Below are 12,848 nucleotides of genomic sequence, written 5' to 3'. Positions count from 1 at the left end.
ATTCCTGCCAGGAGCTCAGCTGTGAAAACCCTGCTTTTATATTGAGAGAACATGCAGTGCCAATGCTGATGGTCTTGGTTTTTCTGTAATATACCTACTGAAATTGAGGGTCAGTCTGACACCGTGTGTGAGTGTGGTTGTACAAAGATGATGGTGTTCTGCTAAAGTACTGCTTGATTGAGATCCACATTAGCAAAGTTGTGATTCTCTGAGTTGGCCAATGAAGAAAATGGCATTTACCACAGGCTGACTGCAATCGTACTGTACTGCTCAATGGTAATTCTGTAGAATTGAAGGGGTTAAATTTGTTGTGGATTTTGATTCCTTTCTATAAACATGTCTTGGTTTCCTTTTCCTCCTCAAGGAAGGTTGATTTATGCTTAGGTGAAAAGTTGTATAGCTTTTTGTTGTTCAAAGAGAAGGTGTCTTGGGTGAATGTGATTGAGAGCTTGCAAGGTTAGTTTGGAATGAGCTGGCTGTGTTTTTACAACAGTTATTCCTCCTTGTACACATATAAATATGTAAACACTATTGAGTGCTAGCCCTGAACTGCTCTGAAAATGGCAGGTGTTAAGTGAGCAAAGGGGGGATGTCTGTGCATTGGCTTAAACAGCACACTGTTGACAGCAGCTGTCTTGAAAGTCTAGTACTTCTGGAGAGCCAGGCTAAAGCTTTTGACTAATAGCAGGTTGACATGGTACACAAGATTAGTTGTACTTATCACAAATGTCATTTCAGAGCATGAGAAGTTATATGTATGTTAGTTACTGTTTTGATTCCTGTTCTTGCTGTGACTTACAGGGATCCATTTCACTTTAATGCCCAGAGGCACAGTTGAACTCTGTGCCTGCCTTGCCATCTGTGTGGCACCTACACCTTGTTGCTGCTTCTTTACAAAGCTGTCTTTATTCTTAGTGCTTTTGCAGTTTGTTGTAAGCTGGTTAAAATGTTTGTAGGAATTTTCTGAATTTTTAGCAGTTCAGTATTGAAAAAAACAGATTTTTTTTTTAAATATAGAGAGCTGAAGTTTCATACTGTTCTTTTCTTTGTATTAGAAACTGGACCAGGATCTTAATGAAGTGAAGGCTCGTGTTGAAGAATTGGACAGAAAATACTATGAAGTGAAAAATAAAAAGGATGAACTACAGAGTGAAAGAAAGTTAGTAATTAATTGAAATATGTCTCAATCTCACTTAATGTGAAGGACCCCAACTGTGTAGTTGTTAACATGGCATGTAGGTATGTTTTTTAAATATGGCCATGTATGAACTTCTGCACTTTGCCTTCCCATTAGATTAGCAGTCTTTGAGAAAATAAGAATAACCATTCAGATTGCATTCACACTTAAAAAATTTTATTGGTTTTGTTCTGTAGTTACCTATGGAGAGAAGAGAATGCAGAACAACAAGCTCTTGCTGCAAAGAGGGAGGATCTAGAAAAGAAACAGCAGCTTCTCAGAGCAGCAACAGGAAAGGTAAGATAACCTCACTCTTGATAATTCCTTGTAGAATATCATTCTTGACAAGTCAGTTTTATCTGAAAGATAGGATAGTTACTTTTAAAATTATGGTCTTTCTGTCACAATTAAGAAGGACAAATTATATTCTGGGCTGAAGTTTTCAAATATTCATAGCTCTAGCACTACTTGGAAATTAATTTTGTGAGCTCAGGGTAGTTGATATGAGGAGACTAGACAGAAATGGAATATTTTATCAATTTCCTCTGATATCTTTTTGATTAAAAAAACCCCAAACAAAACTGAAAAGTGATAGTCTCTTCTTCAGGTATCTTCTGTTGAGCTGTAGGTTAGTTGACAGGAATTTGGCATAAAGGAGGTTACACCTGTCGCAAAGTTAAAGCTAGAATGAGTATTAAGCCCACTCATTTTAAGTGCAATGCAGTAATTAGCTGTATTTTAACAGGCCATTTTGAATGGTATAGACAGCATAAACAAAGTTTTGGAGCACTTCCGTCGGAAAGGCATAAACCAGCATGTTCTGAATGGCTATCATGGAATTGTGATGAATAACTTTGAATGTGAGCCAGCATTCTACACCTGCGTTGAAGTCACTGCAGGGAACAGGTAATTAATTATGTGCTATTTACTGCAGTGTCACAATTTGGTTGTTAATGCAAGCTTCTACTGAGATTTTATTCTTTTGAACTTGATGTCTTGCCTTTTTTTTGTCAAAATGCCTTCTATATAGCATGATCAAACTACTATTTCTTTGTGAAGAAACTAAGAAGAATTCTGAGTATTTAAATGATAATCCTAGCTGCTCCTGACTTTGTCTAAAAAAACCTTAAACAAAACCAGAGAGAAAAAAAAACAACAATAAAGGCCCCAGACCCATACTCCTGACACTTGCCAGGGGGATTGGTGGTGAGTCTGAATTATATTGAATAAAATGGACAGCATCTCCCAGTGTGGAGAATTCTGCAATAAGCAAGGCTGACATTTCAATAACAAGAATTGTTTCACATGTACTAGAAAATCTCTTGGTTGAAGGTGGTCTCTAAAGTGTCAAAAACTGCTATCTGAAAGTTATCTGAAAAGATGCTGAGTGTTAATGAATCTGTGTAAAATGTTTCTAGAAGTAAATGCCTGTTGGGTGATCCACCACTTTCTGCAACATCTAACACTTCAAGTTAATTAAGATCATCTTTTTGCGTGATCAGTCCCTGTTCCAACTTATGAGTAGTCATGAAAATTCTTGTTCTAATGAAGTGTAGACAATGGCATAAGAGCAGGAAAGAGGACAGAGGTGACATATCTTGCAAAGTGTCACGTTGAAATGTTGATGCTACTGGGATTGGAAATGCAGTCTCTTCTGAAACTTGTATCAGTGTGAACAAGGGTGTCTCTTCCAAGCACTTCACAGTTCTCTCTGAATCCTGTTGTGCCCCATAGTTTGGAAAATGTAACAAGCGGCCTTAGTTCAACTTGCAAAGGAAAAATCACTGTTTCAGTCCCTCATAGTGCATAGGGAGATGGGGTCTCTGTGTGTGGTGTATAGAGGCAGCAGAGGCAAACTTTGGAGATCCATGCAGAGGGGGGGGACTGAATGTTGTATGAGGAAAATGCAGGACAGAGGTGTGGACACAGTGGCACTGTACACATGCTGACCTGCTCCTGGTTGGACAGTGGAATGTAAAGTTGTTGGCTAATCCTATTTTAACTAAAGTGAAAAAAGAGTATCCGCTTGCTTTTTCTAAGCTATGGAATTGGAAATGCAATGCAACTTTATAGTGATGTGTTATGTAATGGTATCTGCATGGATACTATCTGTATACAAATACGTTTGTCCTTTTAGCATTGTGAAGTTTTGCCTACTTGTTTGGCTTGTTAAACAGGTTGTTTTATCACATTGTGGATTCTGATGAGGTCAGTACAAAGATCCTAATGGAATTTAACAAAATGAACCTTCCTGGAGAAGTTACTTTCCTCCCTCTGAACAAGCTGGATGTTAGAGATACTGCTTATCCTGAGACTAATGTGAGTTAGAATTACTTTTGAACCTATCTTTGCTTCATAGCTACGAAGCCTCGTGTTTGGAACTGTGTACATTGCTTGTTGCCCACCACTTGCTTTTCTGTTTGTTTGCAGTTAAATACTATTTCAAATGTATACTTCTGAACATAAAAAACCTATGTTATAGAAAAACATTTTTCTACAAGGTATCTGCTCTTTATTAACTGCACTTTACAAGTGAAAAAGCAATACTAATAAGTAGAGTTTTATTGTAACCTTATACTCAAGAATTACTTTAATTGCTGAATTTTAATTTTCTCACTTTAGGATGCTATTCCTATGATCAGTAAACTGAGATACAATCCAAGGTTTGATAAAGCTTTCAAACATGTTTTTGGGAAGACTTTAATTTGTCGTAGCATGGAAGTGTCTACTCAGCTGGCCAGAGCTTTCACAATGGATTGTATCACTCTGGAAGGTAAATACTGCAATTTTTTTATAGGCTATTTATTGCAAAAATAGGATTCCTGGGGACATGGGACTCATTAAACATGTCAGTCTGTTCAGTGCTGTTGAAATAAGATTATTAAAAATAATATTATACTTGGCTGAGATGTACGTGTACAAGGTTGCACTTGGTTAAGTACTGTGCTTAAAAATACAGGATTTCTTGACAAGGTATGGAATTTTCCTGTGTTCTAAATTTTAGTAGCAATGTGTCTCCATCCTGTGAATTACAAAGCAGATTAGGTTTGCATTCATCCAGTTTTTTGTCCAGTTTAACAGGTGTTCGTTTTCCTGGAGTGTTTATGGTGTTTTCCCCAAGCTCAAACCAGTGTTTAGGCTATGAATGAATGGCCTTAATTCCTTAAGGCCATTCCTTAATTTCCTGTAAAGGCAATGTGAATTCTTCTGTGCAACAGATACATTTACATCTTATGTTCTCCGAAATAATCTATAATTTTTAAATTGCCTTTGTTAAAGAGGGCAGATTCCTTGGAGGCTTAGTGTTGTCTCTTTGTGTCTTAAAGTCAATCTGAAAAAATTCCTAAGGGTGTCTGAGGAAAAAATTACTGATTTTTCAGTATCAGCATACTCTATAAGCCACAGATGCTGCTAATTACTTCATCTCTTTATTTCCTCATAGAAGACTTGAGGTTTTATTTCAAACTGGTAGTGCTAGGTATTTGCATTTTTCCCTTAATATAACTATTTTCCTTCAAGCTACGTGGTTTCAGAACCTAATTAAAATTAAAAAAAAAAACAACCAAACCAATGCTTAAAGGAGATCCTAGCAGTCTGTGAAGATCTTGAGAAAGGAAATAGCACTTAAATTTAATAGAGAAATAAGCATTTCCCTAATTACCCTAAACATAACATGAGCTTTTGTAGCTTAGTTGAAATGTTCTGGGTAACCTGCTAAGTTGTGCTGTGGAAACTGTGCTGGACTTTATGGCAAGTTTGAAGTGTGCATTTTATATCTCATCCTGTTCTGCTCTTAGGTGATCAGGTCAGCCATCGAGGTGCTTTGACTGGAGGTTATTATGACACCAGGAAGTCTCGGCTTGAATTGCAAAAAGATGTTAGAAAAGCAGAAGAGGAACTTGGTGAACTCGAAGCAAAGCTCAATGAAAACTTGCGTAGAAACATTGAAAATATCCTTTTGTTGTTAATGGGGAAGCTTGTGTGAAGGCACAGCTTTTCTTTTGTGGTTACAGTAATAGATGGAAAACAGGAGACTGACTTGTTACATATTATCTGTGGCATTTGTTTTGACTGTTTTGTGTGCAGCCTGGTTCTCTGTGTTACTGTATTTGATATTGATCTTTAAAGCTTAGAGGCTTTCCGCAGATTATGAGGCTTTCTATTCCTTTTAGGGTCTGTTGTAGTAACTGCCATAACCAGATATTCTTGTTATCTGTGTTAATCTTCACTGCTTCTTCTGACTCAGGCTATATTTTTAGTACTTGTGTCCTGAATTGATGTGTTACACTGTCCACTTCTGCTGTGGAGGGGAGGTGGGAGAGCACTGTGTTGTAATAAGCTCTGAGGTGCTTTTGACAGTTTGGTCTTTCCAGTCTCTTTGCCCTTTTGAGATCCAATATCTACATTTCAGGGGTAAGGGAGGTTTATACATTTTTTTTACACATCATTCAAGTCATTCTGTCCTTCAAACTGAACTCCTTTGCTTTTTGACTTGCATCACTGCATTAGAAATATCTGTTCTGTATTTGATAAGATCTGAGCTTTCCTTGCATGTTCAAATGTATCCCTGCGTTCTTCCGAATGTCATGTAGTAAAATAAGCAAGGAAATCTTCATTTAGCTTAGTTCCTGGTATTGATAAGTTACTTGATAAGTTGATAAGCTGGTCAAGTTATTTTTGTTGATGATTCTTGATTTTTCCTCTACAAGTGATCATTACGGTTTGGTGGAGTTTTGATTTGTTTGCTATTTTGGTGAAAGATGAATATGTCAGATGGAAAAAAATTGAAGGTACTAGTAGGAATAAAATGATTTTTCAAACAAGGACAGAATTTTCCTTAGCCCACAGTATGGATTAATAATGAGATTGACCAGCTAATGAACCAAATGCAGCAAATTGAAACACAGCAGAGAAAATTCAAAGCTTCTCGAGACAGTATTTTGTCAGAGATGAAAATGCTGAAGGAAAAAAGGCAGCAGTCTGAAAAGACATTTATGCCTAAGGTTGGTATGGGGATATTGAAAGCTGTTACTTGGTTTATTTTAATTGTTTCATTAATGTTACTGATAAACTTGCATTCCCTTCTGGTTACCATCATAATATGAAATATTAAGAGATAACTAGAGATATGTCACAAAAATATGTTGATATGAAGAGGTGAAATTCATATAAATCTAGAGATTGCTTTGAGGAGTGATTCTGTCTATCTGTCCCACAGCAACGTAGCCTGCAGAGCCTGGAGGCAAGTTTACATGCCATGGAGTCAACTAGAGAATCGTTAAAAGCAGAACTGGGCACAGATTTGTTGTCTCAGCTCAGTCTTGAAGATCAGAAACGTGTGGATGCTCTTAATGATGAAATTCGACAGCTACAGCAAGTAAGGAAATGAAAATATCTTGCCATTAAATGTGATACTTTCATTAGCAATAAACTTTTGTCCTTTTGTATGAAAAGTCACTTAGGAATATAATGTCAGTAAATTAGTGCTTGATCAGTAGTAGGTAGGTGTGTTTAAAGTTCTGTCATTTGCAAAGGGTATATGCAAGTTTTTCTCAAGCACTAGGTGAAATTTGCCAGTTGATTGTGTGAGAATTCAGGCTATTTGTGCTGAAATCATCACAATTTTCTTGCTCTTGCTATTGACTTCCAACAATAAATACAAATAGGTATCATGTGAAGGGAGGATGCATGGTATGAGAAAGGAAAATTTCTATATGTGAGTGGTAGGTGAGACAAAATGAAGCTTTTGATTGACACACATGTTGCTGGAAAAATACTGCTTCTTAACATACTGTCTAAAGCATTTCTGGGTTTAAGAATTGAATTCAGATACAAATAAAGATTAATAAACTCACTGATCTGTACAGTTGCCTTTTACACTAGATACCTTTGAATTTTTTTTTCTGTCAGTTAAAATTAGAGGAACAGTCCAGAGAACTGTGAGATTTTAATACACAGTATTGTGTGAAGAGGGTTTTTTTGTTGTTGTTGTATTAATTTTTTCCTATAACAAGGTAAAAATAGTCCTAGTCAGGTAAAACAACTAATATACTTCTCTACTTTCTTCAGGAAAACAGACAGCTTTTGAATGAGAGGATTAAATTAGAAGGCATTATCACAAGAGTTGAAACATACCTCAATGAGAATCTGAGAAAACGCTTGGACCAAGTGGAACAAGTAAGGGTTTTCTTTTAAATGTGCTTTTGCAGTCTGGGTTTGGTTTATTTCTAACCGCGTGTAAATCACAAATACTAACACATGTAAATCATAAATACTTGTTTGTTACACTGCATTATCTGTGGTGGGGTTTGCTCCCCTGTGTATAAACTGAGTTAAGTATTGATTTGAATTTCAGCAAGTTTTTGACAAAAGCTACTGTGAATACATGGCCTATGTATCAATAGGACTATCAAAATGACAGATTTGTTTGAAAATCTAACAATTCCCTTAGAACATCATGAAAATAGTCAATAGTATATGTATGAAATAGTTACTTGTAGTTATATGTAGAGTAGCAGAAGATAGCTTGTTTGTCTGGCTATGTTCCCATTCATGCTGAAGCCTGGTGGCATTTATTTATCCCATAGGAACTGAATGAGCTTCGAGAGACAGAAGGTGGCACAGTTCTTACTGCCACAACATCAGAACTTGAGGCTATCAACAAACGAGTGAAGGATACACTGGCACGGTCAGATGGTTGGTAACATCATGTTTTGGAAAGAAAACTCTCCAGGGTTTTGAAATTTCACACATACCATATTTGATTCAGAAATAGATCCCAATGTAATTAACTTTTGTTGGTGGCAATGGGCTTCCAACTTGAGGGTGTGGTACTTGAAAGGCAGCTGTCCTACAAGCAAGATCTTGTATAATTGTTCCTGAATTTTGTCTAACCTGTTTAAAACTCAGCTGCTGTCAAATAGGCTATCGCATCTGTTTGGCTTGAAACTTCCTTTGCTTCTAGACTTGAACAATATGACTGTAGTATATTTGTTTGGGGTTTTTTTAAGCCATATACTCATGGGGAAGAAAAGAGGGATTTTCAGCCTTCTGCCTGAACTTTAACCTTCTGTTTCTTAATTGAGCTTCTTTAGTCTATCATTTTGTTTCATAAATACTTTATTGGATAATTGCTGATCTTATAGAGGCCTGTAAAACTTAAAGCTTCAGGTTTTGTACTCTTGCTCAATATTGCAGATCTGGATAACTCTATTGACAAAACAGAAGCAGGGATTAAAGAACTTCAGAAGAGTATGGAACGCTGGAAGAACATGGAAAAAGAGCATATGGATGCTATTAACCATGATACAAAAGAACTTGAAAAAATGACAAACAGGCAAGGCATGCTCCTCAAGAAGAAAGAGGAATGCATGAAGAAAATACGAGAGTTGGGTTCACTTCCACAGGAGGCTTTTGAAAAGTATCAGACTTTAAGTTTAAAGCAGGTAAATAGTGTGCTTGGTTTCATGTTTTATGACCTGAAACATTGGTGTCACCTGCATCTTGAGTGTCAAGTGTGGCTAGAATTGCAAGTCACTTTGATGTGTTCATGTTTTCTGTTTACAGTTATTCCGCAAGCTGGAGCAGTGCAATACTGAACTGAAGAAATACAGTCACGTTAATAAAAAAGCTTTAGATCAGTTTGTGAATTTCTCAGAGCAGAAGGAAAAATTGATAAAAAGACAAGAGGAACTGGACAGGGGCTACAAATCCATCATGGAGCTGATGAATGTTCTTGAGCTCAGGAAATACGAGGCTATTCAGCTGACTTTCAAACAGGTAACAAAATGGGAACAATTACAAAGATGCTGGTGCTGAAATCAATCAAGTTGTCCCATGGTGTAGTGGCAATAGGAGAAGAAGAGGATACAAAATAAATCTGTACTAAGAGAAGGCTGTGTTGTGTAGCTTGAGGCTTGTGGGGTTTTTAAATACTGAAAAGTAAATAAGGCTACCACTTTCAGTAAGTGCCCATCTCCAATACAACTCTAGCTTTGCTTTAAACTTCTTAAATACTTCCTCTCAAGTGAGTTCCTATATACTTACATACAACCCTTTCTGGGAACTGTGGCAAAAAACTGCACCAAATCCCTTCTCCTTGAGGCTATCAAGATTCAGATTTAGTGAAATTAATTCTAATGTTAACAAAGAATCTTAACTACAAAATGTGTGAATTTTTCTCTTTAAAGGTTTTTTGCTTAACTGAAGGTTACTAAGTAAATCTTATTTTTACTACAGGTCTGTGTTTTAATTGTACCATTTTATTGAAAAAAATTTTGAAAATTCTCATACTACAAAACCAGTTTGTTTTGACTCTTGTTTTAAGCCAAGCTTTGTACAGCATACATTTCTCACTTCTACTTAAGAACATGAATCTCTTCTTTGAAGCAGATACTTTTTGTGTTCATGCAAAAGCACTTGTCTGCATTTGATTTCACTCTGTAAAAATGAGTAGGTTTTGATGAGCAGGTTTCACTTTGTAAAAATGAGTAGGTAAAAATGACTATTTCTTTTTCAGGTGTCAAAAAATTTCAGTGAAGTATTCCAAAAGTTAGTACCTGGTGGCAAGGCCACATTGGTGATGAAGAAAGGAGATGTGGAAGGCAATCAGTCCCAGGATGAAGGTGAAGGCAGTACTGAGAGCGAAAGGGGATCTGGATCTCAGAGCAGTGTTCCATCTGTAGATCAGTTCACTGGAGTTGGCATAAGGGTAAGGAAAGATATTTGGGTTTTAGTCCCTTGAATGTTTGTTTGGGTTGTCTTTTAACTATGTTTTTAAAAGGCAGCATTTAGTTGATCCTGTTTGTTTAATAGCAAGTGATGCTGTGGTTTGGTGTTTTGAAATCATCTTACTGTTGCATTGTTTTCTTAGGTATCATTCACAGGAAAACAGGGTGAAATGAGAGAAATGCAGCAACTTTCAGGTGGACAGAAATCTTTAGTGGCCCTGGCCCTAATATTTGCCATCCAGAAATGTGATCCAGCTCCGTTTTACTTGTTTGATGAAATCGACCAAGCCTTGGATGCCCAGCATAGAAAAGCTGTGTCAGGTACTTGTCTGCCTTTTATAATCTTCATTGTGGTTGAAGGTAATAGTTTGTCTTCTCATCCCTAATGTTTAAGAATAAAGCTTTTGATCATAAAAAGACATTTTTGAGGAGCCCAGTGTGTGTTTGGGGAAGTTTTCACGAACTTGGCTTTATGTAGAAGCTCTGTTCTGTTACTGCATCTAAAGGGTCTCCTTACTGCACTTCAGTGTGTTTAAAAACAGTCCTGTTTTGAAGTCTATTTTGATTTTAAAAATGAATAGAAAAGTGCTTATGCTGTTTTTCATCATAGAAGTTTAATATCATACTAGGTTTGCTGAGTGGCTGGACTTGTCAGAGTTCATACTGGAATTAATGAGAATACTTGTATGTATTATCTGGGAAATAAAACTGGTATGGATACTTTCTTGATTTATGGGGTTTTTGCTTCATTAACCAAAACCTCATTTTGAATAAGGCAAAGAGTTTCCTATTTTTGTCTGTCTCACTTTATTGAAAATGCTACATTAATAAAGAATTTTGTGTTCTTTTTTAGATATGATTATGGAGCTAGCTGAACATGCTCAGTTTATTACAACAACTTTTAGGCCAGAACTGCTTGAGTCAGCTGACAAGTTCTATGGTGTAAAATTCAGAAATAAGGTAAGTAGTATGATAGGCTTCTCAGTAAACACCATAATCAAAATAAGTTGTGCATTTAAGACTTAGCAAGAGTTCAGAGTGAATCAGACTCACTTCAGCTGATAAATTTCTGTTTGTGACACAGCCTTCTATAAAAAGTTCTCTTGTTCTTGAAAGAGAATTTAAATACCTGCAAATGCCCAGTGTCACATTCTTTAAAGGGATTATAAATCAATCATAGACCTGTTGCTGAGTCCTGGAGCCTTCAGAAATGTCTGTCTTATTCTGCAGGAGGTGCTGTAATAACTGAATGATTCTTTGTTCCACCAGGTCAGTCATATTGATGTGATCACAGCAGAAATGGCCAAAGACTTTGTAGAAGATGACACCACACATGGATAAAGGAACTTGTAATTACTGCTTATTTGGAAGATGTGTATAGTGCTATGTTTATGCCAGGGACCTGTACATTTAAAAGATGAAGTATTTAGTCCTTGTTTAAAATAGTTTTTGAACACACATTTTAACCAAGACCACAGAAGGCTTAGTTTCAAATGAGCTTGAGTATCCATTTTGTCTCTGTTGCTGTATTTTATAAGATAATTGTTAATGTTACCTTTATACAATACCTGTAGTTTGGAAATTTTATTCTCTTCCTTCAGATCTTTTGTAAAGTGTTTGTTGCTGTTTTAAAGCTTTTCAGAAAGTGCTAGCTATTTCTTCTTAAGTATAGTTTTATCATTTATATTGCCTCACACTTTTTTTTTTAATGGCTTCAATTAAAATGGTTGGTTTTATGGCTGTAACTTGTATATATTAAGTTTTTGGGTTATATTGTCTTTCTGAAGAGGAATCCACTGAGATGGAGTAAAGACTTCAGTCATATTGAAGTGGCATATTTCAGAATATGAGACAAAGCAATTCTCCCAAGCCACTCTTCTTTTTTCCCCTCTTCTGCACATTGCCAGTGCCAGAAAAAAAACACCCCAAATCTATGCTTGTCCGAATCCATCGTGTTCTGGTTTTTGAACTGAAAAGAGGTAAGTATCAGAGAATCCTGAAAAGACCCTAGAACTGTGCCAAAACAAACCACAGCCCCTTCTTTTCCTGTACATTGTCCCATGTAACAACCCCTCCATTACATCCCATAACAAGACCAGCATAACTTGAGCCAAGTGACAGTCCCCAGTCAAAAAGTGAAATCTTTTCCTGCTGTCTACAGTTTGGGCAAAGGGCTATTGAATAGTTTGATATGTTTTCCTGGAACACTTAAGGATTTACCACAAACCACGAATTTTGTAGGTAGCAAAGCAGTTGTAAAAAGAGAATCCATTGATGTTAAAATACTACATTTATAAAAACATAATAACCTTAAAGAATAGCTTACATGCTTTCAGTAGTACAGTGAGAAACAGTGAATTTGTATGTTGCATTTATTCTGTGTAGGGCACGTTCAACAAAGCAGAAGAATAAAGCTCTGTCGTAGGTTTTGTTCTGCACACACTCTTGCTCCCCACTGAGAACTTCAGGAAGCGCAGGAAAGGAGAGCATGAACTGATGGCTGGGCTCAGGAGTGCTTATCCTTGCATCACAAGGTAGGGTGAGAGAAGAGTACCGAAGCTGATAGGGAGCAACTTCCCCAGATAGTGATAGACGTGGGAAATTACTATCTGCAGGAAGTCTTAAGCCAGGAGGAGGAGGATGTTGTGACATGAAGCTTTCTATAGTTCCAGGGACTCAGTAGCTGCAGAGAAGACTCTCTTAAGTGAAGAGAGAAGTAAAAATGTGAAACAAAGTGTCTCAAATTTATAGCATGGAAAGAGATTGTATCTGAGAACCCTGAAGAATCTGAAATTTGTCCTCTTCATACAGAGCTCTCAATATGCATGTTAGGGTGGCTGCTGCAGACCAGGATGTAACTGAATTACTCACAGGTGAAACCAGTTCAGAGAAGGACCCAAAGAATGTGGCCACAGGTTGACACCTCAGGTTACTGATTTGGT

At 36.8% G+C, this 12,848-nt stretch overlaps 1 protein-coding gene across 1 annotated transcript in view; it reads left to right on the top strand.

Annotated features, from left to right (window-relative positions):
* Positions 1-11,651, top strand: part of SMC3 (structural maintenance of chromosomes 3) — a 22,661-nt gene extending 11,010 nt beyond the window's left edge. The window contains exons 14-29 of the mRNA XM_014308898.1: positions 1,056-1,159; positions 1,375-1,474; positions 1,923-2,083; positions 3,355-3,496; positions 3,800-3,950; positions 4,975-5,127; positions 6,029-6,180; positions 6,396-6,554; positions 7,247-7,354; positions 7,765-7,873; positions 8,375-8,622; positions 8,744-8,956; positions 9,696-9,887; positions 10,050-10,227; positions 10,760-10,866; positions 11,176-11,651. Of these exons, the coding sequence (XP_014164373.1) occupies positions 1,056-1,159; positions 1,375-1,474; positions 1,923-2,083; positions 3,355-3,496; positions 3,800-3,950; positions 4,975-5,127; positions 6,029-6,180; positions 6,396-6,554; positions 7,247-7,354; positions 7,765-7,873; positions 8,375-8,622; positions 8,744-8,956; positions 9,696-9,887; positions 10,050-10,227; positions 10,760-10,866; positions 11,176-11,247 (2,349 nt within the window). The 3' untranslated portion in view covers positions 11,248-11,651. The remainder of the gene's footprint in view (positions 1-1,055; positions 1,160-1,374; positions 1,475-1,922; positions 2,084-3,354; positions 3,497-3,799; positions 3,951-4,974; positions 5,128-6,028; positions 6,181-6,395; positions 6,555-7,246; positions 7,355-7,764; positions 7,874-8,374; positions 8,623-8,743; positions 8,957-9,695; positions 9,888-10,049; positions 10,228-10,759; positions 10,867-11,175) is intronic.
* Positions 11,652-12,848: the final 1,197 nt, after the last annotated feature.

This window comes from Geospiza fortis, unplaced genomic scaffold (assembly GCF_000277835.1).
Source record: "Geospiza fortis unplaced genomic scaffold, GeoFor_1.0 scaffold130, whole genome shotgun sequence".
In the NCBI taxonomy this organism is placed as follows: domain Eukaryota; kingdom Metazoa; phylum Chordata; class Aves; order Passeriformes; family Thraupidae; genus Geospiza; species Geospiza fortis.
The sequence above is the reverse complement of the archived record's forward strand: the minus strand, read 5'-3'. Positions and strand labels throughout refer to the sequence as shown.